The 27,871-nt window shown below is 44.8% G+C and overlaps 1 protein-coding gene across 2 annotated transcripts; it reads left to right on the top strand.

Annotated features, from left to right (window-relative positions):
- The first annotated feature begins 164 nt into the window (after positions 1-164).
- Positions 165-25,459, top strand: efnb2a (ephrin-B2a). 2 transcript variants are annotated; one of them, XM_063888609.1, is made up of 6 exons: positions 165-369; positions 494-1,064; positions 11,229-11,512; positions 19,659-19,751; positions 21,005-21,115; positions 23,209-25,459. In XM_063888609.1, the coding sequence occupies exons 2-6, from the start codon at positions 952-954 to the stop codon at positions 23,613-23,615; spliced, it is 1,008 nt and encodes a 335-aa protein (XP_063744679.1). In that variant the 5' UTR covers positions 165-369; positions 494-951; the 3' UTR covers positions 23,616-25,459. The 2 variants fall into 2 exon arrangements, with proteins under 2 accessions (XP_063744679.1, XP_063744678.1); XM_063888608.1 differs by having other exon boundaries at positions 275-1,064.
- Positions 25,460-27,871: the final 2,412 nt, after the last annotated feature.

The following is a 27,871-nucleotide window of genomic DNA, read 5'->3' on the forward strand; positions in this document are numbered from 1 at the left end:
TGACACTTTTATGATGTAAGAATTAGACAAAAGTGACATTTCCAGCTTTATATTCATCCACCTGCCTGTTAACCAAAGTAGGATTCGGCTGTATGTACTCCGCATTTCGCTCACCACTAGTCACCGTGCTGAACCAGTTGTCCCGCTTGACTGACAGCAGGGCTCCTACTGAATTCCCCGCCGAGGGACCAATCAGCGGCGGAGGGGGGCGGGGCCTGCTCCACCAAATATTCCCAGTCTCCGCGGCTCGCAGTTACTTTCCATCCAGGTTTCGGAGCAGCATTGAGGCATCATCGCTACGCTGTGTGCGGCTGTGTGGAGGACGATATCTGCGGGACCGAGCCGCAGCACTTGTTGGGGGAACCTATAGTATGAGAACTTCCATTACAGCTCCTTTGATTTCTTTCATTGTCATATTTTACCTTTTTTTTCATTTTGACCATCCGACCTCATTGTTTTGCCCTTCTCATTTTTCTGCTGCTGTCACCCACAGTTTGTCGCTCACCACCACCACCACCACCACCAGTAGCAGCATCTGAAGGGGAATATCTCTCCATTCCAGCACCAGCTCCTGCCTCTCTGTCCTTTTTCTCTGCTACTGATTTGGATTTTGGCGTGCACTGCTGGACTATTACGCAGGGGGATTTATATTTTTATTGATTTCCATCTGCCGCCTGGCCCACTACTTTTCTCTGTGAGGGATGTATTACAGAGCGGAGAAGTGTGCGCTCTGAACAGAGGAGAATATACACCCGCTGCAGTTGAATGAACTACTGCCGTGCGCCTTTGCTTTTTGGAAGTCCTCTGGAGATGCTGTGATCTGGGTTTGCCCATCTCCTCTGGATCGGGATATAAACTGAAGAAATTGCCGTGGTCAGCCTTTTTTTCTGGAGCGCTTGATTTAATTTTTTTGTGGACATATTCGAGAAGGATTGTGCGAGCAGGCTAACCATGGGGGACTCGATGTGGAGATATTATTTTGGAGTTTTGTTTATTGCCTTCAAGGTGGACTTGTGCCGGGCGATCATCCTGGAGTCCATCTACTGGAACACAACAAATACCAAGTAAGTGGAACACAAGCAGCGCGAGCTGCTGCTGGCCCCCACGGTGCCGAGCGCTCTCCCGTGTGTCTGCGCATTTCGTGCCAGACTCCGTTGAAAAAATAATGCAGTTTAATGTTGATTTCCCCGCCGCCCATTGCCTATATGAGTAAAATAGAATGAGTAAACATGTGTTAGTTTAACATAAACCACTCTCACATTCAGCAGACATTAAGTGGAACAAAGAGCTCCCATTGGAGCATGATTTTAAATGTAAATGTATTTGCCTGCCTCTTATCCCCACGATTCTTTTCCGCGGCAACGATCTGTTGAAATCGAGAATCGATTACATTTTTTTTTATTGTTGTCAGAAATAGAAACAGTTTATAGTGGGTCGTGAGTATGCCGAGTTTCCCACAGAACCTTAATGATCTGTAAAACATCTCACATCGATCTGTGCCGCTCTGCAGCTTCACTCGGGAGTTTGTATTCTGAGAAGCATCGGGGTTAGGATACTAAACCATACATGATAAAGACATCCTAAACGCCTGTCAAGATAAAGGAAACTGTATTTAGCTTTGCGTATGGCGTTACAATTGATCTGGTAGATTTACTGTTTGTGGGGAATATTTACGCGCAGTGGACAGGGCCCGGTCGGTCGCGCGTAATGGAGGCAGCACACACACACACACACACACACACACACACACACACACACACACACACACACACACACACACACACACACACACACACACACACACACACGGCTCGGTAGTGTGTGCCATCCGTCGGTTATTCCTTGTTAATTGGCGTATTTCTTTGGAGTTGTTGCCTGTTTTGATCGGTTTGAGAACATTAATTTTGAATGTAACTTTACGCATCGCTTCCTCGGTCAATAACAACTTGGACTATTATAATTCATATCTGACTGTAACAGGTCTGAATCTATTAAAAATAGAATGGCTTTGAAGCTGCACTGGGCTCATTATCAGGCCTGTTTATTCATACGGTTGAGTTTCCACTGGCTAAAATATTGGAAATTGTTTTTATCCCCAGTATTTTAGATAATATAAATAGAAGAGGAATGGTTCCTCGTTGTGCTTTACGTGACGGCGTGGAGGCTTCATGGAGCAGCCGGGGCGCACCGCCAGGCCTCTGGTGCTCTGCTGACGGTGTCCAACACGTTGTGAGGAAATAATTAAATAATTAATTGTGCAATGAGGCAGACTATATAGCTGATATAATGTAAGGTGATGTGCAAACTTTTAATAAACCGCCGTGTGCATACTTATGGCTCTCCAGACATCCAGACATTCTCACTGTCGCTCAGAATCCTGCATGTAGCAGCGTCGGGTTTAACATTTCAGGATGTCTCATGCAATTGTGAGTATATATTCAAAAATAGTGCATTAGCTATGACCATTGTTGGGGAGATTATTAGGAAATAAAGCAAACAAACACGGGCTCCACTAAATCCCCGCCTGTTCCCCAATCTAAAATAATCTAATCACTCCATGTGTCTCCTGAATATTCCAACAGTCCCAGAGAGGCGGTTAAAGTCTTTTATACGAATAAAAAGGTGTTTTTCTCCTCCTCTACACCCCTGCTCTCAGCCCGGCTGGGGGCGCCCCTCTTTGTGGCCGTTTCGTCACGGCCAAACTCATACTCGCTCAATAATTCAGCTTTTGGCTCCGATACAACCCAGAAAGCCCCTCTCTACTTCCCCTCTCAGAAATGCACACAATGGAGACGTTATGATGGTCTAACAGGTGTCTATTGTTGCATGGCCTGCAGGCTGACTGCTGGGAATGAACGCTAACTTGTGCGCACTAGGGCCACGTCTGCGACATGTATTTCAGTGGAGGGTCTGCGGGACACACTGATCTGTGTTCTGTATGAAGCACTCGGCCTTCTAGCCTCTTGACTGCCTCAGCCATCGGTGTCCCGCCGCATCTGAATCTCACCGGTGACGCACTCATTATACTGTTCCTCATTGTTAGACAGACGGGTTTTAAAGGTTAATTTCGGTTTTGGTTTTCACTTTACGTACATATATTCCAGCCCAAATGGCCCCGTGCTGCCGTGTGTTATGTAGTGAGTTCTTTGTTGTGCTTCTATATATACCTATTTGATGACCATTTGGCCTTATTAGAGAGACAGTGAGGCAAAACACCCCACATTGATTTCAGCAGGAAACATTTGCTCGAATCCGTTGTGTCGAGAGATCTCAGTGTGAAGCCAATGCAAAGTAGTTCACAGCAAATGGGCTTTTTAAATGTCGTGCTATGTGTTTTTCTGACTCCTGGCTGAGTTTGTTTTTCTCCATGCACAAGTCATTTTGTGCTTTTAGAAAACGTCTCAGAGAACCTCTCCATGTTGGAGCTGCAGCTCTTATGCGCTATTTCACTGTTGCTTTAGTAAAAGGAGGACAGACCCCAAAAGGGGAACATGCCTCCAGCCTCAGGGAGAGTATTCAGGCCCCAGGCTGCCACCAATGCAGAGGGCATTCCACGGAATTAGTGTGTGTCTGTGTGCGTTCTTTGCGTTCAGTCTGGGTGGGTGAGGAGTTCAGAGGTAAAAGGCTGGAGAGTGATATCATTGTGTGACCACTCACCTCTTCCTGTGGAGCTAATACTGGTTTGGAGCACAGGAGGGACAATAGCTTCAGTTGGTAGTTCAAGTCCTCTAGCTGCAACACAACTCAGTTTCTTTCTCAACATATCTGGGACATTTCATCATAAGTTGTTATATGTATTACTCATTAGAACAAGTGCCAAACTCATTTTAGTTCAGGGGCCACATTGAGCCAAATTTGATCTGAAGTTGGCCGGACCAATAAAATTATAGCATAATATATGCTAAACTATATTTTTACAGAACATTTTGAACAACCTGACATTTCTTAAGAAAAATAAGTGCAAATTCAACAACTGTATACCCCGGTTTATAATTTTGACATGTGCATTACAAGTTACCAGTGTGTCTACAACTGCACAAAACATTTTGTCACCGATATCTTGAACTGAACAATATATTGGTGTACTTACTATGATCAAGACAACTTTGGACTGAATGATTTTACATTCATTTCCACCTCTGTGTAGTAATCCTGACCACCTGAGCCGACACACCACCATACAAGCTAAAGTAGGAACTATAGATGAAGGTTTATTTATCCCCTGCCTTGTAAATATACACAATTTATACATAAAAGTTGTGAAAATTGCAGTTAATGTATCCTCTGTGAGAAGGAGCATGAAAGTTAGTTAAAGTTTGGGACTTGGATGCCGCTGATTTTCCACATAGCTACAGTGGGATGAATAACTTCCCTGAGTGTATCATCCCCTTTCACTGCTTGTTGAAAGTCCTCATGCCTGCCTGTGTGTCGCTCACTCCCCCTTGGTAACAGAGAACCCCAAAGCGTGAATATGTTTCTGCAGCAGGTCAGCAAAACGCTCCACAACCTCTGCGCCACTCCTCCGGTTCCTCTCCTCCTCTTTGACTATTCAAGGAAGGATGAATGTTAGAAATGTGAAGGCTGCGGGCCAGTCTAATGCCTTTGTGTGTGTAGGCCGGGGGAGAGGATAAAGAAATAGCCAGGCTCTCTAACACACTGTGTGTACTAAGTGTGTGTGAAAAACAAAAAACACCACGGGGCCCACGGCTGTGTCGATTAAACCTCATTGTTGTTTGCGCTTTACTACTTTACTGCCCTATTGCATGAACCTACTACGCGAAAAAAACAATGACCCCACCACCACCTCCCCCCACCCTTCTGAATCTCCTACACACACACACACACACACACACACACACACACACACACACACACACACACACACACACACACACACACACACACACACACACACACACACACACACACACACACACACCTCCTTCTCCTGGTAATCCATTTTGTAGTTGGGGGGGAGAGACAAAAGCGAGGCCTGCTTTACATGGTTTATGTAAAAAGGAGCGCTCGCGCTCCTCCACTGCAGTTCATTAAGAGATTACATAGAAGCCCCAAAGGCCCTTTGTGACCGGGCAGTGGCGGGGGCACCTCTGTGGGTCCTATTTGTGAATGCACGGGGGGGTGGGGTGGGGGGGGGTGGGTTCTGTGTGATGGTGTTGGTGGTGGGGTGCATAGAGATGCAGGTCCATCATGAATGACTGACGAGGCCTTGTGCTGAATGTAACGACTCCCTCCCTCTTCCTCAAACGCTCCCTCTTTTCCAAAGCCGTGCAGTTTTTCTGATGTTTCCTGTCTCTTTTCTTTTCCAGATAGAAAGATCAGTTGCTTTAATTCAGCCATATTGATCATGTCGAGGCGGAAATGGAAGCAGAAGTGAAAACATTTAACTTTAATTAAATGTATTATGTCAACAGCTTTCACATAACTGTATGAGGTTAGTCGAAAGCAATAATATTACGTTTAAATAACAAATATTAGGTTCAACTTAATATTATTGCTTTCAACTAACCTCGTACAAATATGTAAGATTTGGCGACATACATTTAATTCAAGTCAATGTTTTATTTTCTTCAGAGGGGGAAAGTGAAATTCGGCACATCCGAGGTGACAGAGGTGGCTTTTTTTATTTTTTATGATTCCTGTCCAGTGATGATTAAGTTTGTATAATAAAAAGAACAGGGAGTCAAGGAATATGAAAGAGAGGAGAGATAGTGTCAGGCCCTTGGGGGTGACCAGGGTAATTATGTCTAGGCCTGCACAGAACCCATAGGCCTGGATTACCGGATGAAAGGTTGCGAGACAGAACCAGAGAGAGGGCAAGGAGAGGTGGGGGCGACATGGCGACAGGCGTCCTAAAAGACCCCCGTGCCCCCCTCGGCCGACAGAGGGCGAAAGCATTGGGATGAATGGCGGCTGGATTAACCCTCACTCGGCCCCGGCCCGGCCTCTTTGTCTGTCGCCTTAATGAGTCCTTGCGTTGCAGCTGAGAATCCGAGTCAAACAGTTGCTCTTGATCTGCAGTAAAATAACCCCCCCCCCCCACCCCCAATCCATCGTCTCACTTTGTCTTCTCATAACTTCGGGGGCCACAGGAAGAGAAATGGAGGGGAGATTCGGACCGGAGGATTACAACCGGGGGTGACCACCGCGGCTGTTTTGTCACCAATCCTAGGAGAGGTCTAAATAAAATAAAAAAGACGAGGGAGAGGAGTGAAGGAGGGGGGGGGGGAGTTTTGCAGTGACGGGGGGGAGACTGAGAGAGAAGGAAGGAGAGATCTAACTTTACTTGTTGTTGTTGTTTTGTTTTACGGCAGCGGTCATAAACTCAGGAAGTAGGACCTCCTGCTGCTTCTTTCCTTTGCCCCCAACATTTCCTCTCTCTCTCTCTCTCTCTCTCTCTCTCTCTCTCTCTCTCACACACACACACACACACACACACACACACTAAAAAGTGGAGAGGGCTGGTTAGGAGGTGCTTGAGAAATACAGACGTCACGCTGCAGGACTCTGCACCTGTGTGTCTCAGGCAGCGGGTCGGCCTTCATTCTCCTCTCACTTGGTTTTTAAAGTATCCTCAAACCTGAAATGCACAGCTCCATATTTCACAAAAGATAAATATTATCCATGCAAATTTGAAAGTCACGTTCACAAAGGCAGCCATGGACCTCCGCTAAAGAGCAATCACAGTCCATGCTTGTAAAAGCCCGTTCAAAGAAAAGCTGCGAGGGCTTTTTGTTCGGAGAAAATTGCAGCTGTCTGATTTTGCCGTTTCATTATGAAAAGACTCTCGATAGAATAAAAGCCTTTATTTCTGATGGAGAACGAGAGGAGACAGGTACCTGTGGCTGCTGTGGTCAGAGGTGGAGCTGTGAGTCTGCAGACGCCTCTGTCTGAGTGCTTGCTGCTTGTCTGTGTGTGTGTGTGTGTGTGTGTGTGTGTGGGGGGGGGGTATTAGAGGGATATACTGTGATCAGAGGACGTGAATGTAAGTAAAGCAGCAACACACAATCATTTCATTTGTACTATTTACCTATTTGTTTCCCTAAAATTAAATTAGTTTTTTCTAAATATATAAAAATATTTTAATGTATTTTAATTCAAAGTCATTTATAAAATAATTTCTTATAAATATAAGTAAATATTTCATAATTTATTTTATAGGTATTTTATTTCATTATAAGGTGATCACAAACCCTAAACCTGGACAATTCATTGTTAATAAAAGCGTTATTTTCAACCAATTATTCTAATAATGAATCAACATAAATGATATTTAAATTTGAAGGCATGAGCTGTTCCTTCAACTATACTTTCAGTTACAGCTTCAGTTTCTAATATCTGTCCCATAATCAGAAGAAGCTGCAGAGTCCTGCAGCGTGACGTCTGTATTTGTCACGCACCTCCTAACCAGCCCTCTCTACTTTTGAGTGGGTGTGTGTGTGTGTGTGTGTGTGTGTGTGTGTGTGTGTGTGTGTGTGTGTGTGTGTGTGTGTGTGTGTGTGTGTGTGTGTGTGTGTGTGTGTGTGTGTGTGTGCGTGCGCTAGAGGTATTTAACAAGTTACCAAGAGTAGATGAACATGTTTACAAGACACTCTTTTAATGGTAGACCTCTGTGAGATAAAGGCCTGCTTCAGGAATATTTATGAAGGGGGGGAATTTACTAAAGAATGCTTTTTAGGGGAGGGGGGCAAGTGTGCCTTAAAGCAGGGTGGGGGGTCAAATCCATTGACAATTATAAGATAGGGGGTCACGTTCGTATATGTTTCCTGCTCCTCCCTGCTATCTGCAGTATGTGACCTTGTGTACCTGCTGTTTATTTCTGATGGTGCCATTGGCCAGGTGTCATCACACAGAGCAGGGCGGGGGGGCTGATCAATGAGTGAACGGGACAGTCTTCCTGCCTCTGTGTTTTCTCTGAGAGACGATCCAAAATAGCTCATATTTGCCCTCAATCAGCCTCCTGGCAGCTCCTCTTTAAAACCACACTCAGACTGTTGTATCGCTCTTTGTCAGCAATTATTGAATGCTCTCATTATGCAGCGCAGTAAATCAGCTGGCTTACATACAGGAGTGTATTAGAGGGTGCTCTTGTTTTTTTTTGCCCCTGGCTAAGGCAGATCTCAGTTTTGAAAAGAACAGGATAGAGCCATTATCATACCGTATCTATTCTGTCAGAAGAACTCCCTGTGTTGCTTTTGTATGTGTGTGTGTGTGTGTGTGTGTGTGTGTGTGTGTGTGTGTGTGTGTGTGTGTGTGTGTGTGTGTGTGTGTTAGCTTTGTGTACACTTTGTCATGTTTTTGAACTCCTGCCTGTCGCCCACTTGTAGCAGTGATAGCATCCATGCTTGCCCTTCCCTGGTATTGTCAGGAAAGTGAAATGTGTCATGGGAAAGATTATTGATGATTCACTTGTTCACGATGCTAGCCTGGGTACAGTAGGCATGGGCCTGGGCGTGCTGCTGTGTCACATTTAGAATTTTTTCAACATTTTCTCTTTTACTTGTTGAAATAATTCTTAATGAAAAATAGCATACCAACAAAATCAGTAGTGTAACTAGCCCTAAAACCCCAGATTTAGTTTGTATCAGGGTAAACAAATCGATCTTTTTTCTAATAAAGGAGAAAAAATAACCCAGATAAATCATGCACAGCGGTGGAATGTAACTAAGTACATTTTCTCAAGTACTGTACTCAAGATATATTTTGAGGCTCTTGTATTTTACTTCCATTTTCTGCTACTTTGTACTTCACTCCATTACATTTCAGAGGATCATTTACACATTTATATGACACCTGCAGTTACTTTTTACATAAATAATGGTGTGTTTTTACTCAGTTCTTGTTTAGATTGATTGTCTATCTTTAATTTATAAATTTTGACATCACAATTTTTCACTTGTTTCTAGCTTTCAGATCACAGCTCATGTAAAATTCAATATTGACCAAATAACATATTGTTGTTCCTCATTTATGCATGGTTCCCCTTCAGCAGAGACATGAGACAGGTATCATTTCTGCAGGACAGAATCACCTGAACGCTAAGGACTGTGACACAGTGATCCTGACGAGCTAAGCATTATGGGAGAGGGCGATAAAGGATGATAGAGATCTACTGTTGTGTTGTCATTGAGTACTGAAGCACTTTTAGATTAATCTCGCTGGATAAATAATGGCCACCACATGCTACACACACGCTAGCGTGCATACACACACATGCATGCATGCTTTCACCGCTGTATAAACACACACTAGCACGCATGACTGAGTGCATGCAGTCGTGCTCACGCGTACACACAAGGTTAATGCGTACACCTTCAGCTCCACAGTATGTGTGTAGAAGTGAAGCCCCCCCAAGGCTTTTCTAAGGACCTTTCCTATCTCTGTGCTCTACTTCTCCCCCCCACCCTCCCCACACACACTCACATGAGAAGATGATGCCAGATGTCGCTGCAATGCATGCACATACATTCCCCATCTCTGTGTCCGTCACTGGACACACTGTGCCACCGCTGAGTGTGTCCCCAGGGAGCAGAAAAATATTCACTCGGCCTAGTTAGTCGCCGTGCGTGCACGTCACTAGCTTGCGCGTGTGTGCATCAAACTCGTGCACGAGCTCACGCTGGAAGCAAGGAAGATGATGCATGCTGTTGCAGGAGGAAGGAGAAATAATGTGTGTGACTGTATCTTTTGAAAGAGTGTGTGACAGAGATGAGAGAGAAAAAAATGCTTCTGTGATAGCTAGCCTCTCAGGCTTGATTATATATATAAAACCGATTATGCGTTGGATTTTTCCCCCCGCTATTTCATTTAGTGCTCTTTGTTAATTATGAATCGACTGCGCCTTGCCACCCGTCCCTCTGTGTGGAGGCTCCCTGCCGCCCTGCGGTGGCTCTCTTTGTAGTCAGGAGAAAAAAAAATACGAGTAAAAAGCCTCACTCTGCAGAGCAGGAGAGTGTGCTGTGTTCAGACTCATTGCTCTTGTAATGAGATGATCTTATAGGCTCTAATGTGGTTTATTCCAGGAAAAGAAGCCAGGCAGCCCACACTTAAACATTTGTTTTACAGTATATATGTTTTTTATGTATGACTGGATGGAAAATGGGAAAAAACTTAATCAATTATAAGAAGGTACAACTTGTAAATAATTCAGGGTCATTTATCAAGCACATGTGTCAACCCTCTGCTGGTTCCACCCTCTCAAATGTGACAATTTGATTGTTTTCTCTCATTTATAAAATTGCTAAGATAGAGTTGAACTGTTTGTTCACTGCTGAAACATTTAAATACTTTTACTCTTGCAAATTTGCACATTGTTTTTTGATTATTCAGTTCAATGTTCACATAGGTAATTTCTTCCTCTTCCTCACCATACACAGAAGTAAACATGATAGACTCGGTAAACCAGACTGGTTCCCATAGATATTCTCATCACCTATAGTCAGTATGTGCTATGCATTCCTGTCTCTTTACTTGCAGCAGGATGCTCTAAAAAGCCTCCAGGGCATCCATGGTTAACACTTCCAATTGTATTCAAGCGTGGGGGCAAATTGGTTTAGCAGATAAATACAAGGTTTCACCTCCAACTCGAGCTCCAACTGTGTGTGTGTGCGTGTGTGTGCGTGTGCGTGTGCGCGTGCACGTGTGTGAGTGAGTGAAAGTGTGTTCAATCACAGGAATGCTGCGGGGGCTCTCAGCGCTCAAAGACTAAATGGCGACATTATTTTACTTTTGGGAAGAATTTAGGGAAATACAACTGCACTCCCAAACAAAGCCCTGTGTTTCTGCTGCTCTTCATGTTTATGATGTTGCCTCACCCATTCCTGGATTTTTAAATGTTCTGTTTTGTATGCCAACGCCGCTTCTGCCTTTTCCCTGGCATCCGGGAAAGCCTTCTCGTCATTTATCCGTTTAATTATTCCGTTGCTGTCACAATGCTGAAGAAAAAGCTGTGATTTCATCCTCAGATACGGGGTCACTTTGCACCACATGCACACATATACACACATCCCACCATTATCCGTCATCATCTAAAATTAATGGACCCAATCAGTAATTACCACATCAATAATTAAGCCGACTTCTCTTTTTTTTTTTTTAAGATATGGAGAGAGGCTCAATGGCAAACACTCTAATCAGCAATGCATAATGGATGAGTTATCATCAGTTTCTCTGCAGCCTACTAATATCCTCTTTCCCTCCTCTCCTTTCAGATTCGTGCCAGGCCAAGGCGTGGTGCTGTACCCCCAGATCGGAGATAAGTTGGACATTGTGTGCCCCCGCACAGAGGGCGGGATGAACGATGGCGTTGAGTATTACAAGGTGTACATGGTGCCTCGGGAACAGCTAGATAGCTGCACCATCACCAAAGCCGACACGCCACTCCTCAACTGTGTCAAGCCCGACCAGGACGTCAAGTTCACCCTCAAGTTCCAGGAGTTCAGCCCCAACCTGTGGGGCCTTGAGTTCTTCAGAGGAAGGGACTACTACATCATCTGTAAGTACATGTCTCTGCCTGAGGGGGTAATAAATTAGGCTTTGCATAATTGAAGGGGAAAACAGCCTGGAACAGTTCGGCAAGGTCGAAGAACCCAGTGTTACTGACTCCCTGGATTTATGGTGGACTTTGTTGTGGGGTTTTCGGTTTCTGGTGGATAACTGGTCCCAGACAGGGTGTGAGTCGCTTTTCTGACATTAATATGGGTATCATCCTTTCAACACTTAGTTTTGTAGCATCAGGCATTTGATGTATGATGCAGTCTATACCTATTCTCTGTTAATGCAAGTAAACTGAAGTGCATGGGTCTTGGTTGGAGGGGAAAGTCACCAACTCTTAATTGGCAGATATTTCATTGAACATTACAGATAGAAGCTATCCAGAATGATTACTATCCTTTTTTAAATAAACATTTTGGGTCTATTTCAAAGTCTGCTAAAAGTCCATTCAAAGGAATTCTCTGTCTGGAATTTGCTTCTTGCATAAATCAAGCCTGGAGAAAGATCTGAATGAGACAATGGAAATATTGAAGCCAGACCATTCGGAGTTATAGAAAAAACTTTTCAGATAGTGAAACTGTTAAAGCGCTCAGACCGCACCGCTCACACTGTCACGGTGCAGGTGCGGCTGATTGCCTGTGATGTACTAACGTCGCCCTGGGAGGAAGTTCTGATCGGGTTTTAGCGACGGCCCCCTGGTTTGAAACATGGTAGGTGGACTGAACCATCTGTGTGGCACTGATAGGGGGTGTGCTGCAGATAGGACCATCTGTGAGGCTCTGCCACGGCCATCTGTGAGCTGTCACAGTAGGAGAAGGCCATATTTCTGAGTGAGGAGAAGGAAGAGGGGAAGAAAAGAGAATGGTGGAGGGAGGAGGAAAGAGGAGCAGGAAATGATCCAAACAGTCTGCGGGAAGAGGAAGTTATATTTTGCAAAACAAATGAGAGCGGTAATTGTATTGTACGGTATATGTCCCACTTTAAACCACCCGCAGAAGCAGACTCCTGTGAATTTAATGTTCCTCTGAGCTCCACAGAAGTCCCGCAGAGAGATCAGTCAAGCAGCTGTTTCAGACGCTTTATTCTCATCCAGTCCTACCTAAGTCAGGTTTAAACTACACATGCAAAAGCGGCTGCTCTGTCAGTAATGTGTCATAGCTGCAGGATATTTGCATGGGGGGGGGCAAGTCCTGCTGCGTAAGACTATAACAGCTGCTTTTGTGGTCTTGCAGGTAAGACAAGTAAAGATGTTGGAGTAGTAACAGCGGGCTAATGCTAATTGCTTTACAATGTTTCAATTTACATTTAATTTTGATGGAAAATAAAGAATATATGGGACTCAACACACCTGTGCAATCAAGCATCCATATACAAAGGAGCCTGACAAATCATCAGATGTGGTTTGTGTGTGTGTGTGCTAGGACTACAAAGGCTTCTGAGCCAGACACCATCACCCTCCACTCCTCTCCCTCCCAAATGCTGCAGTTAATTATTGATGAGCCGGTGCTGGTGTTTACTCTCCCTGGTTCTCCGCGAGCTCTGCCTGCGCTCCCGAGGCTGAACGTGATCACACTGTGGTGGATCGCAATCAGAAGACAGGGGTCAAGTTCGGGTTAATGAAGAACATATCTAAGAAAGAGCAGCACTGGGTACATTTAGGGGGTACATGTGCTCAGTGCATGGGTGAGGGCAAATACACACTAATAACACACGTTGTTCCTCGGGAGGCTGGGGATGAATCACTGTGCACACACAGCTTTAGTGGTACATCCAGTCGTTTTCACTTTACATCTACAAAAGCTATTTCTCTCCGTGGCTCTATCACAGGTTTAGCAGACCAGAATATTCAATTTCCCAGCGCCTCACGTTGAAAACCTCTCATCTCCATCAACATGCCGAGTCGACACGTTGGAACAGAAAGAAGCGGTGGGAAAGTTCAATTTGGAACTTTAAAAGAAGGGTCGAAAAAATCCAATTTTGCACTTTTTGCAAATTCCCTTTTCTACCGACATTAACACCCCCCTCTCCGTCATCCCGCCTTCCTTCACAGCTACCCAAAATGCTAATGTGTAGCCCAAAGAAGGGGGGAGGGAGCTGTTTCTCCATGTCACGTTTTGCTATTAATTGCCTCTCCTTGGCTAGCTCTGGCCCCCGTTCTGCAGCTTTTTTACAGCCCCCTGGAGCTGCATTGTGGCGTTTGTTGCCTTTTTTTGTGTTGAATCGGCCGCTTGGTGAAGCTCCAGCTTTGCATGGGCAAACAGCAGCAGTAAAGCACAAACACACACAACAAAAAGAGAGAATGAGAGGAATGCGCAGAGGTGTGCGTGGGTGGGCTGGTTGTGGTTGTTTCTACCTTGCAGTGTTGGAGTGAGCCAATGAGTGAACCTCTGCCTGTGGGCGTAACTGCGTGTGTCTCCGTGGCAGAAGGGAATTAAAAGATACATATTGGCTTGACCTGCCCCATGCAGCTCCACCTGAAAGCATCTCCATCTTGTGTTTTCTGTTTGTGTGTATTTGTCCGACCATGCTCCAGTAGCGCTGTCCAAGATCCATCGGAGTGTGACACTGCCTCAGAAAGTTCACAGTGAGGAATTCATTAGGCTTTTGGAGTGAGCACTCGATACGTAATTAATTAACCAGCGTTTAATCATCCATTTCTTCTCACAATGGCCAAGGCCCCCACATCGATGCTACGGATCTGAGTCTCAACCAATTGGATTAGCGCTGCCTTGCGTTGAGTATTGTGCCAAGGCTAGACCTAGATTAGATGAGTATTTCCAACCCCCTGTACACACACACTTCAAACCCATCCATTGAAGCAACATCAGGCCTCACTACTTGCCTGTCTCTTCCTGTACTATCACGAAGCGAAGACAGGCGGGCAAGGAAAAGACGGATACATGTGTAAGTGTGTGGTAGGGTTTGCAAACTGCATATTGTGAGTTTGCGTGCGCATCTGTATATCTGCAGATTTCTGTCACTGTGACTACACGTGGGCGCGTTTGTGTGTGTTGTGCATGTGTGTACTTCTGTGTGCCTTTCTGAAAGAACAATGCTGCTCCAGTTGAGAGCAGATGAGTTTGATGTGATTGTTTGCGGCAGCACGGCCTGCAGGCGAGGACGTAGTGAGCTGGATGATTACATGAGCTAAAGAGGGAGAGAGAGAGGGGTCGAGGAGGGGGAAAAGAGAGAGGAATGAATAAGGAGGGAAAGGGGGCAGAAAGACTGACGACAGCGAAAGAGAGCTAACGAGAGAGAAGAGAAACAAGGCCAAAGGGAACCGGGGGCAGAGGAAGAGACGGAGACGGCGATCTAAAGAGGGCAGGAGAAGGACAAGGCTGAATTTACAGTCAGAGCACACATGCACACGGAAATATCATCAAGATTTTAATCAACCTTTGCCTCAGTCACAACAGAAAAATTGCCCCGTCTGATTGCTGATGTCGTATGATACTGTGTGGGGGAAATTCCTCTCAGTAAATTGAAACAAATTTAAAATGCGCTTTATTGATTCAGATTGAGACTATCCATTCTTAATTCACCCAAATACTTCCAAGTTGGCTGTATTAGATTAGTGGGGACCTTGTTATCACATTATGATAAATGACAGGATTATTATACTATTCTAAAAAGTGTCTTAACTCTGATGCGTTAATCATAATGGAGTGAAGTGTATTTAAATCATGGATTTCAAATGTTGGTTAGTGGTTCTCGGACAGCTTTGATTATTTGGGAACGACCCAGCTTTGCCCTGGCCTGCTTCTGAGGGTCACCGGGGTCCCGAAATGTGGAGGCGCCCCTGTCGCAGGTGATTAGGGCACAAGGTGGTGACGGGTATCAACCAGCCCGTAACCCCAGCGCTGTGACAACGGTTCCGCAGCAACACGATGGATGGCAATTAACGCTTTGAGTTTAGATCATAGCTGCCTTTGTCTCTTCTCTTCCTCTTTTCTTTCTGGGGAAACATCCTCACTCTGTCCATCCAATCATTCTCTAATTTGGCTGTGTGCAATATCTCTCTTCCTCTCTCTTTTGCCTCTTCAGTCTCTTGTTGCCTTGCCTCAGCTCTGTTCCATTATTAGAGGAAAGGCATTGTCTTTCAGCTGAAGCTCACTGTGAATTAATTAAACCTACAGAATTGAGCAATTTAAGCAAAGTCGCTTTCAAAGTCTATTTTTCAAGCTTCACACTGTACGAGATAACATTTTCTATTTTAACTCTGTGAAAATGCTTCATTCTTAAAATAAAAAGGGCATAAAGTTGTCCCACCAGGAATGTAATCATATACTTAACTACTCAAAGGACAAAAAAGCTAAAACAACTCCATGTTAGCTCAACAACATTATGCTAATCTGAAACTAGCTTTAAATGCTAGCACAGTTATCTGTAGCATTTTTCTTGCTAGTTATATGCAATCAAAATATTAACTTAACTATTTTAAACAACAAAAGTGCTAACACTTCAAGATTAGTGCTATGCTAGCTCAATTACCTTTTGCTAATCTGAAAGTAAATGCTGTAGGATTTTCTTTCTAGTGACATGAGTAGAAAGCAGGAACTGAGCGTATTTATGTGGATTGCAGCTCACAATTGACTGTCTCGTTTAAGGCAGGGTGATTTTCCCCTCTCTTCATTTGATAAACAGCACACAATTAAGTTAGGGAGCATAAATTAAGTTAAGGAGGGTGAGGACAGTTGGGAGTGGGGTTGACTGACTTGTTATTTACGGCGCAGGGGGGGGGGGGGGCGTTGTGGTTGGAGCATTTTTTATTTATGCTAGTGCTAATTTCACAGGTGACTGTAACACACACAGACAAAGGCAGGCTCAAAGTGGGGACACTCCTACGACACACTTCTACCATTCGAGGCACCTGTGTGGTTTAAGTTGTGTGTGTGTGAGAGTGCTGGAACATTTTTTATGGACCCACTCAAGCTGTCACTTTGGTCTCAAGCGGTACTTTGTCACGGGCGGTGAGTGATGTTTCCTGATGGCCTTTTCCCCCGCTGCAGAGTCTGCTTTTGCATTAGTCGGTTAATGTGTTTGTTTGTATGGGAGCATGTGTCGTCTTCAGCCCCCAAAAGCACATCTTTACATTGCAGTGAGAAAATAGACTGTGTAAATCAAGGTGGAGATGGAGTGTATGGTGAAGGAAACTCTGTGTTTTTCTCTCTCGCTGTTTCCCTCTGGGAGGTCACAGGCTAAAGTAGTGGGTTAATCTATCTCACTATTTTTTCTCCTTTTTTCTTATATTCCCCTACATTTCTCCCTCCCCTCCCTGCCTGTGAGTCTTATGTAGGCGCTGCAATGCCAGCAAGTTGACTAAATCCATTTGTAAGGGTCTCGTATGACCCCCCCCTCCCCTCATCCTGCTCCAACGTGTTCCCCAGCATTATGGATTAGCTGGTTAACTCTAGCCAGCTAGTCTGTCAGCCTGGCCTCGTCTGGCTGGGCCGAGGAGGGCCAAGTCATTCAGCCAGCCTCAGCCCATTCAACAATCACATTCTGTTTAAATCCAAGTCAGGCTTGCTGGGACTGCAGCCTTGGCATTGTGAGTGTGTTTAACGCTGCATTTAAAGGGGAAGGAGAATTGAAAGTTCGAAGTGAGTCCCTATAGAAGGATTTTTTTCTGGCTTCTCTTAAATGTCAAGAAAATGTTGCAGCCAAGAGGGGTGTTTTTTTTAAATATTGGCAAGGAGGATGTTTCTTTGAGTGTTGATGGATGTTTTAATCAATTTCATAGGGCAAAAGGGAAAGAACAAGGCAGGACTGAAGGAGGCGATACAGATATAAACACACCTTCTGTTAAGTTAACAGCCCTCTGACCTCTCAGGCACAAGCGCTCATGAGCCTCAATCCCAAACACACCGTCACCGCGCCGATGGCTCCGCAAAGTAAACGTTGTCGAGGTGGTTGATGACACCCTGCAGGACTTTTAGTTTCTTGTGTGTTGTGCGAACAGGTTTATGAAGTGAACACATGCACGCTCATGCACACAAACACACAGAGCACAGAAGCGCAAGCCTTTAAGAAGCTTTGTCTGTAATGTGCTTTTCAGTCGCCACTGAAAAGCCATAGGTCAGCCAGGGAAGGAGACAGGGGAGAGAGGAGGCGAGTGAGGGAGGGCGGGAGTCCTTGTTAACATGCTCTTTGTGTCCGCTCCCATCACCATCGTATTGAAGTAGAGTGGATTCGGATCAAAATGATTGGTAGCTGGGTGGAAAGGAAGGAGAAGAAAGGAAAGCACATCTTCAAGTTTCACCAGCACCTGCCTTGATGGAGAAGCTTGAGGGGAGCAGGAAGGGGGACATCAATATGATAAAATAATTGAACAGTTTATTCATTTAAATCAGGTAAAACCTAAAACGCTAGAAGAAAGTAAGTGTAATTTAAAAACTGAAAAATCGAACCTAAATCAGGTGTTATTATATAGCGTGCATAATAAATCTGAAAAAGACAAATAATCAAAAACAAATTCTAATGAAAAACACAAACGAGAAGTAATAAGATCATTATTTTCTGAGGCGTATAAACAAATTGAAATTGAAACGTACTGTGTGAAAACTTTAATTTAATTCTCAGTGAAATAAGAAAAGATGTGCAGGGGTGAAGGGAAGAAGGTATGGCCGCCCTGGAGAGGTGGAAACTGGGTATTTTGGGGTGTTGTTCTGGGGAGGGTAAAAAGGAGGAGAGACTGGAGAGGAAGCAGAGGGGAGGAGGAGGAGGAGGAGGAGGCGGGGGTCAGTGTGGTGAATGCGGGCCACTGCGCGCTGGCGGGAAGCCAAGCTGCTAAGCCCTGGCAGCTCGTTAGCCTCTGTGTTACTGACCTGATAGACCACAAGCCCCTTCCTCCACCCCACCCACCCCCATCCCTCCCTGTGCCCTGCAGTTCTGCCCGGCAACCTCTGGGGGCGGCACAGATGAAAAGCAGAGAGGCGGAGCAGCAGCTAATGGCTTTAAAGCAGCTGATTGAGATTTCCAGGAAGAGGGGGGGAGGGGGCGGAGTTTGCATCTGGTCTGTGTGTGTTAGTCACATCTGTAGTTTCGCACACGCACACTGAACAAACTGAAACGTTTACTTTAATTAATGTATTACGTCAACAAACGTCAAATAACTGTATCAGGTTAGTTGAAAGCAATCATTTTAAGTTGAACTTAATACTTAATATTAATGCTTTCAAGTAACCTAAAACTGTTATGTGGAATCTGTTGACGTAGTTCATGTAATGTAAGTCCACGTTTCAGTTTATTCAGTGTAGAGATTTCTTATGCAGTTTCACATCATGTGCTCACAGGGCCCGTTTTGTTCCTCCTGTCACATGTGGGCCGTCCTGCACCCCCCTCGAGATTCCCCCAGGACATCTGTCTCTGTCCCTCAAACACGGTGTTTAGTGGAACACTGCTGTTTTCTCTTCTGTTTATATGGTTTTGTAGCTCTTTTAAGCTCTTTCCATCGAAGGGCTATTGAGGCATTTATCACCTCCCTCTGTTCCCTTAATTTCACCGCCTTCCTGGAGAAGTGCCCTATTTTTTATTCTTTTTAACAATTCCTCATCCCCTCCTGTTAACATTTTTTTTTATGTTGTCAGCAGGTTCCCTTCTTTGCCTGGCAGCCAGCTTGGCTTTCAGATCTGAGCATTTGAGGGGCTTTTAAAAAATCCAAAAGTGTGTTCTTTAATGACCGGCTACCTCTCCCTGGAGTGTCTTTAGTGCAAAAATGCACAACGCGCCGCCAAATTTCCTGCAGCTTGCCAAGATGGCCGCTGTCGTCGCTATCCCTACGTTGTTTCCATCCCTCAGTCTCTCCCCCTCTCCTCACCTCCCTTAACTGCCTCCTTCATGAGGCCCATCAGCATAGTTAGAGGTATTACAGTCACAATTACTCAAGCTAATTGACTTTGGGGACGTGAGGAGTGGCGCGTCCGAGGTGATGAGCAGGTGAATTGTGATCTCATTAAAGGGGACATGACTCATATCCTGCCTGGGCGGAAGGCTTTGAGTGCCTCTGTTGTCTTTGGGAAATGGCTGTTTCTCCGAGATTAGCTTAAAGCATACAGTATATAGCAACACAATTTCCCCCCCACATTGCCTCTGTACAACATGCTGGCAGTGACAGCTCACTCTTACCTCTCTCTCTTTGCCTCCTGCAGCTACATCTAACGGCACCATGGAAGGCATCGACAACCAGGAAGGGGGAGTGTGCAAGATAAAGTCCATGAAGATAATCATGAAAGTGGGACAAAGTGAGTATTGTGATATTGAATTACGGTTCATGAGTGCCTGCAGGCTTACGCATTCGGCCACAATGCAGCGCTGGTACATTGTGCACAACTGTGCGAGACTCTGAAAATGCCCTAATAAGGTCATAGGAGGTTATGCAGCATACAGCTCCATCGTCTCCATGACACCTGGGGCTGCGAGGGGGCAGGAGATGTAATCTAGCGGAAGCCTTGTATACACACACACACACACACACACACACACACACACACACACACACACACACACACAACACACACACACACACATACACACACACACACACACACACACACACACACACACACACACACACACACACACACACACACACACACACACACACACACACACACACACACACACACACACACACACACACACACACACACAGCATTGCGTATGCCTGCATGCACACAGGCACCAGAAGCATCTGCTGTTCTACACGCTCTAACTAGAAGGCTTTCTACACACAAATCGAGTTTAGAGGTGTTATTCTCATGAGTTATGACCCTGTATGTGTGACTCCCACACATATGCACAGTATACCCCACACCGGGTCGGACATTGTTCTTTATTATAGCGATAATATTCATAAATCAGTTGCTCGGCTGCCACCCACAGTGGTTATATCCCGGGGTTGGCCGGTCATCAGCACCAGCTCAAGTACTACTGAGAATGGCTGAAGGTCAGGGAATTAATGGCCGCTGCACTCGGAGGAAGTACAGAACAGGTGCTGAGTAATATCTGAGCCTCCTGTGTTAGGAGCTGCGTACCAATCAGGGGCTTTATTTAACGTAATGTACAACTTAGTGTGGTTTCGGTACCGTTGGGCTTGGCTTCATTGCTGTGGTTCTAACAACAGATGCTCAGGGAGTTACTCCACCGTTAAGCGTGACTGTCTGCTCATCGTTACAAGCACAACACAGGTACTGACAGACATTTGAGCAGCATTTAGAACCAAATGGACCAATTGCAGAATCTAAAAACAACCATTAGCTACTTTTTATAGGCGATTACAGTCATTTCTTTGTCGTAAAGAAACACATGTACAACAAAAGTTTGTTTTTAAGTAGATCTAGTCAAAGAAAGGTACACTGTTAAAGCATTTGGAGGAACAGATGTGTGTGTATTTTCATACTAAATGCCAATTATTAAGTATTCCTGGGAGACGCATGATTGACAAAAACAGCCTTAAAATGAAACTAAATTCTATTGTATTGTATCTTTTTTCCAGATCCCTCTGACCCTATTTCACCCAAAGACAGCCCCACCAGAGTACCCTACTCTCCCAAGAACCCAGATGGCAAGGAGGCCTTCAACCCCAACGATGTGCTGGAAAAACCAGGTGAGATCCCACACATGCAGCTTAAACCCCAGGAAATTGGTAATTGAGTGAAGGACTAATTTGACATTTTGAGCGTGCGATTGTTTGGCCTAACTAAAAGCAGATAGCACCAAGTAAGCATGTGTGTGTGTGTCTGCGAGAGTGTGCATGTGAAAGGGAAGAGAAGAAAGGTCAGCGATTCATCATGCCAGTAATTGAATGTTGCCCATAAAACTGATAGGTATCTCCCGGCCCCTCAAGGACTTATAAGGTATCTCCCTGCTGGCCCCGTTCCAGCCTTAACCCGACCGGTTAAGTGACATTTTCAGGAAAATGATCTGATCGCTGTCTGCCATCTTTTTTTTCAACCACCTGCTCGTAGTACAGACGCACGCTTGTCTCTGCAGCGAATCACGACAGCGTGCAGACTGCTCTTATCTCGGCCTATTATATTGCAGTTAAAAATCTCCCGAGAAGCAAATCTGACCGGCAATTTCCTCAGCGATCTGTGATTAGAAATAAAAAAACAGGAAGGGGCCCAAGAACAAAAACATCTAGATGCAGGGTTGGGAGGGTTACTACCTCAATATGAAATGCGATGGCAATAAATATGAGGGAAAATCTATATTGATAAGATGTTTTTTAGTCTACTATGTATGACAACAGAACAATGTGGCCTTATATTTAGGATTAATAGAACTGATTCTACATCTTTTTTATGTAACTCTTTCCCTTTTTTGTATCCTGATAACCTGTTACATATAATCCGTAACTCCCCTGTATGAGCAGCCCTCTGTCCTGGCTCACTAAGGGCGTGGCATCACCTCAAATCTGACTGACCAGGGGCATGCAGATCCCTCCTTGCCCGTTAAATCCATGCTGGCACCGCTCTCTGCTGACATCAGCATCTTACTCTCTCCTTCTCCCGTCGTCTGCCTTGCTTGTTTTTATGTCTCATCCCTCCATCCCGAGCATATGGGCGTGAGAGTGCTATGGGCAGTACGTCTGAGGCAGAGTAATCCCCTTGTAAAACAACTGAAGGGTCTCTGCTTTGGGCTGCCTGCCATCATGTATCCACTCCCCCCCCCTATATACCACAGCAGAAGCACTTTTAGGCCCTCAGGAGAGCAAGAAACAGACAGGGAGCCTCAGTAATCCCGCCTGCCCGGGGAACGCGGTCCCACCCCAGGAGAACGGAACACAACCCCTCCTCCACCCCCACCCCCCCAGGTGCTGGATGGGAACCAGAATGTCCATCGCAGGGAGTCGGAGCCCAGCTCGGCTTCCATAATTGATGTCCCTTTATGAGCTGAAATATTTATATTTATTTCTTATTTTCTACCCTCTGAGGCTGCTAGTTGGAAAATGAAGATTCTTTTTATGCCTTTCAAAATGCAATTTATCTAAGTGCCTGTATCTATCTGAGCCCTGGTATCTCCTATCAGGCTGCGCTCGCCCTACTTTCAAGGTTGCACCGGCTGAATTTGAATAGCCACCGATCGAATGTGACCTTTATACAAAAGCCCTCCATAGGAAGGCTTCACTCTCGGCCACACTTTACTGTGGCCTGATGAAAAGATTGCGAGGAATGAAAGTGAGAGGTGGGGAAAGACTGTAGAAAACAGCTTCCTTTTTATTAGAAGCCGTCAGTCATCTCAAACTGAAGAGTTTATTGGGTCATCGTACAGCATCTGAGACCTGCGGATGTCATTCATCCAAATGAAAAGCAATCCAAAAATATGCCCACTTTGCGCAACAATTTGCCATCAAATTCTTTTTCTAATGCGACCAGGAGCTCGTTCTGTCAGTCGTTGCTCCCTAAAAATGCCCCACCCTATGGAGGTCACATCAAGAGTTTGTGTGTGTGTGGATGCATGAACGCTTCTGAGTGGATGCAGCTGTTGTGAATTTGCGGTTGTTATTATGGACTTACCTCACTTTTTTTTGTGAGTGCAGCAAAGTGCAAAACCAGGACAACCATCGTCCAGTGGCATAACATAGTTAGTTTTGAGTACACCCTGATTTATTTTTGATTTTTAGAACATAAGTAGAGCTCAAAGGGCTTTTTTTATTGTCATATGCACAGCTAAAAAACCCCCGTCTCTGTCTCCCAGGTGTAGCACCAAGAGAAGGCACCGGTGATGACAGCGGAGGGAAGTCCTCGGGCGGCATCGGCTCTGACGTGGCCATCTTTTTGGCCATTGCTTCGGGAAGCGTCATCCTCATCATCATCATCATCATGCTGGTCCTGCTGCTGCTCAAGTACCGGCGACGACACCGTAAGCACTCGCCACAGCACGCCGCCACGTTGTCTCTGAGCACCTTGGCTACGCCTAAACGGAGCGGAGGCGGTGGGAACAATAACGGCTCGGAGCCCAGCGACATCATCATCCCTCTCAGGACTGCTGACAGCGTCTTCTGCCCGCACTACGAGAAGGTCAGCGGCGACTACGGCCACCCGGTCTACATCGTTCAGGAGATGCCGCCTCAGAGTCCGGCCAACATCTACTACAAGGTCTGAGGCAGGACTTTTGAAGCAAGAGAAGAACTGGAACAATCCCGGGCAGAAAAGCGGGACTTTTAGTTGGCACCGCCGGCATGCCCGCAATCACTCTTTCTCTCTCTGTCGACTCCTCCTCCTCCTCTTTCTCCTCCTCCTCCTCTTCCTCCTCCTCTTCTTCCTCCTCCTCGTCTCTGATGTTTTGTCACTACTTTTTTTTAATTGCTGATACCTTGTCGCTCCGGATTGGTCCCAGTCGGTGCTGACGGGGCGGGAGGAGGGAGCAGGAGAGAAGGCTCCTGCCGTCACTGCCTCCGCTCTCTGGGGGCTCTTGGGAAATAGAGAGGACAAATCTCTTTTTTTCCCCCTCGATGCTGCTCCCCGTTTTGTTTTGTGCACTGCAGCCAGCATTTTAGAGGAACTCAATGTTGAGGGATCAGAAGGTGAAACGGATGCACAGCTTTTTTTTCGGATGGAAGGACGGATGTATGGACTGGAAGGTAACTGGCAGGAATTTTCACCCTTAAGAGAGACTACTTCTTGGAAAAAGAGACAAAAAACAAGTGAGGAGGAGATGAAAAGAGAATACGGGCTGACCATGAACTCACAAAAATGGCCGCCCTCCCTGAATGCCCACTAGCCGGTGAGACTCTGTGCGTTCAGCAGTCGGACGAGGATTCTCACACTGATTCCTCTCCGGGACTTTCCTGACTGACTCATGGAGATCACCCATTCACCCTGCCACCCACATGCTCACCATCACATAAACACACCTTCACCCACACACACAGACACAGTGTCTCACCAGTGAACTGTTTGGGTTTTAAGTGTGGATTACACCATTTTTCTCCTCATTCCCACGTATGTTTTTTAGATAGTCACTTCTTCTAGATGAAGGTTTTAAGCAAGAGAAATAGATTCCCTTTTGTATTGTACTGTCAACATTTACTGATCTTGTTTATGCTCGTGTCTGATTTCCATATCCCGGTGTATGTGGATGGAGAGATTTTTGTTTTTCCTTTGTCATATCGTGTGTGTGACGTTCAAACAAGTGACCCAACAGTTGGCTAGGAGTGGCCAGAGCGTAAAAAGTGAGGATTATACAGGCACTCTCTTGCTATAGGGCGCCTGTCAGTTCTGCCCAGGTGGCTTCTGGGAAGAGTGGAGGCCTCTCGTATACATAGAGCAGCACTTTTAACCCCTTTCTGGTACCTCCACTCTTCACAGCAGTCACGATGATGGCTAGAGATGGGAGAGCAGCTGTATCCCGTCAGATTTACTGGTGAGGGCTCGCCTCATCTCCTCTAGAACCTGGGCTTTTCACACGGGAAAGTGTTAGGGGCAATAAGGAATCCAAAACCCGCCTTACTGATGTTTTTTCACACGAGGTGAAGAAGAGGCCTGAGATGTTAGCGAAGCTGGCTGAAACAGCTCGAGGTACTGTACTGTTTACCCCTGGGGTCCAATGATGAGTAAGGGTGACAGGTGCTCTCCTATTCTTGTTAAAACATTTTTAAAAGCACAGGGACATCTTCTTACATTGTCACTGTTTCTCAATCTCCATTAGCATTTCCATTTTGTGATCTTTTTGATTTTTTTCTTCTTTTTTTTTTACAATATAGATGTACATTTAAAAAAAGGACATTACGAAGATGAAATAAAAACCATAGAAAAATCAAATAAAAAGCAGAATTTATTTATGATAGACACATAGAGCACAGGTGTTGTCAGGCGGTATGGACAGGAGGGAGAAGTGATGTTAATATATTATGGTATAAGTGCACATTATGCAATCTAGGTTTTTGATTATTTCATATCTCTCGACCCGCTGAGTCCCGTATTTCATGAGCTCTAAGTCCTGGGAAACAGGGGGGGGGGGGGGGGGGGGGGGGGCAGCCTAGGCCACGGCCTGGGCGGAGGGGGGCAGGGCTAACTCACCCAAAATAGCTCACATTGGTGTACACAAGGGCAGAGTAGCTGTGTCTCCCACACTCACTCAGTGTAGCATCTCCCAAAGGATAATTTTCATGAACACCCAATCCCCTCAAACACACCTCCATGTGCGTGTGTGTGTGTGTGTTTGCACGTGTTGAGAAAGTCCATATTTCAGTGCATCACATTCATTACTATCTTTGGCTTTGGATCATAATCATGACTTAAGCTGTTCACAGAGCATGCATCAGCCCATCCTCCACATCGCCATTTGTTCATGAAGAACATCAAATTTCACCGAAAAGCCAAGCCTTGTATGATCTGAGGTTTGTGCCTCTAAGAGGCCACAAAATCTGCAAATATGCAATTCTTATTTATTTTTTTAATCGATTCTGAGAAAAAAGAAAAAAAAACCCACCTATGGAAAGTGTTCTTAACCACTGAAAGATGTAATAACAAACAAATGACACAAAACTAGCAAAGTACGTCACACAAGCCTGCTGTTAGTTTTAATTTCCTGTATTATTTGTCCTATTATTTGATCCTTTTCTGTTTTAACGATGTGCCGTAGTACAAAGGTAAACTGTGAAACCATTAAAAAAAAGCATATATATCACACCTGAACAGGTATCTAAGAAAAGATGAAAAAGACACACAAAGAAATGGCTGTTTAGTTGCTATCTGTCTGCGGCAGAATATGACAATCTTATTAGTTTATTTGAATCTGACGTCCTTTTCTTAGCTGCCCCTCGACTAGCGCTCTCCCAGCGTTGAGCAGGTTTGGTTCTGACGGTTCTGAAACGTGGAGCGATGCTGTGAGAGTCTTAGCACAAAGGCTAGGAGAAGCACCTCAGGCTTCTGTAAAATGCCTTGCTCGTATGGTCAGCCCTTGGTCACTTGACTCAGTAATTTTGCACCGTACTTCTGTAGGTAAGAAACTGTAAATACATTAATGTTTGTATTGTATATGGATCCTGGGTTGTTAACAATAGCCTTATTCACCTTTTTAGGAAAGTAAATGGAAAAAAAACGACAGAAAAAATGGAATTCACTTCAGTAAAACAGAGCATACTACTTTTTTGGTAAATAGCTTATGTAAATATTGACCAGAACCCAATAAAAACATTTTTATAAACTCTTAAAGTAAGATGTTTTGTATAAAATTTGAATTTTTTGCTATGTATTTTAGCTAGCGCTCGATGGAAAGCCCGTATCCTCCCCACTCCCTCCCCTTTTGCACTGTTTCCATGGTAATTTGGTTTTAAAAAAAATGAGAGAAAGAGTTGCCAAACCGACTGCTGCATATGTGTGCCATAAGTGTGTACCATAAATATTTATTGAATTAGTTTCTTTTTTTTTCCTTTTTGTTCTGTTAACGATTTAACTTCAGTCCAGTTTGTAACACAGTATTATATCTGCATTGTTTGTTCTCCCCCTGGTTTTGTTTCGTCATGTCATGGTTGCTGGGTGGCTGTAGCCCTGTCCCCCCCCATGTCCCCCCCCCCCCTCCTCGCAGTATGAGATGGCCAGGCTGTGAAAAATGGTTTTAACATTGACAATTTAAAACAAGTTCAAAGTGAGGATAAATGACACACATTCCACCAGTCTGTTACAAACTGAAAATGTTTTTCAATAAAATGTTTTTCCTATGGACGCGCTGTCTGCCTGTGTTGCTTTGTTGCTTTCAAACTGCCTGAATGAATAATTTCCATATTTTATTGTCTCACACAACTTGACAGAACAGGAGTTGATGTGACAGTTTCATCTACGTGTTTATCTGAGAGTAGAATCACTCCTGTGGATATATTTCATACAGTCCACCTTCTTCAGTCTCCACATGTCACACTGTCATCCACATGACAGTTTCAGAAACCACATCTGCACATTGAAGCTTTCACTATTTAAAAAAATGAAATGCTAAAACATGCACGATCATTTTCTGTTCATTTAAATACACTCTGTGGTCAAACACATAGGGCAACTTCAGTTTGAACTCCGTGCAGTGCAGCGATCAAAAAAATTTGTGGTTTCAACCAAAAACATACAAAATCATTCTAAGGACTCTTTTATACCAAATGAGACACAGTCTTAATCAGCTCATTGTCAGAGGGAGTGGTATTTAAACTGCACGTGTAGCGAACAATTAATCAACATTGTTTACCATCTTATATATTCAGGTCCATTGCCAATACTTTTTTTTCACACATAATTAAACAATTAAATAATCAAATAATAAACTCATAATTGTGGCTGCTATAGTGACAGTGAATGGCTCAGCCGGTAGCCGGGACTTGGCCTGGCTACCGGCCAAAATACCCAAGTCTTTCAATTTCAATGTCCCAACC

Source organism: Eleginops maclovinus, chromosome 7, assembly GCF_036324505.1.
Source record: "Eleginops maclovinus isolate JMC-PN-2008 ecotype Puerto Natales chromosome 7, JC_Emac_rtc_rv5, whole genome shotgun sequence".
Taxonomy (NCBI): Eukaryota; Metazoa; Chordata; class Actinopteri; order Perciformes; family Eleginopidae; genus Eleginops; species Eleginops maclovinus.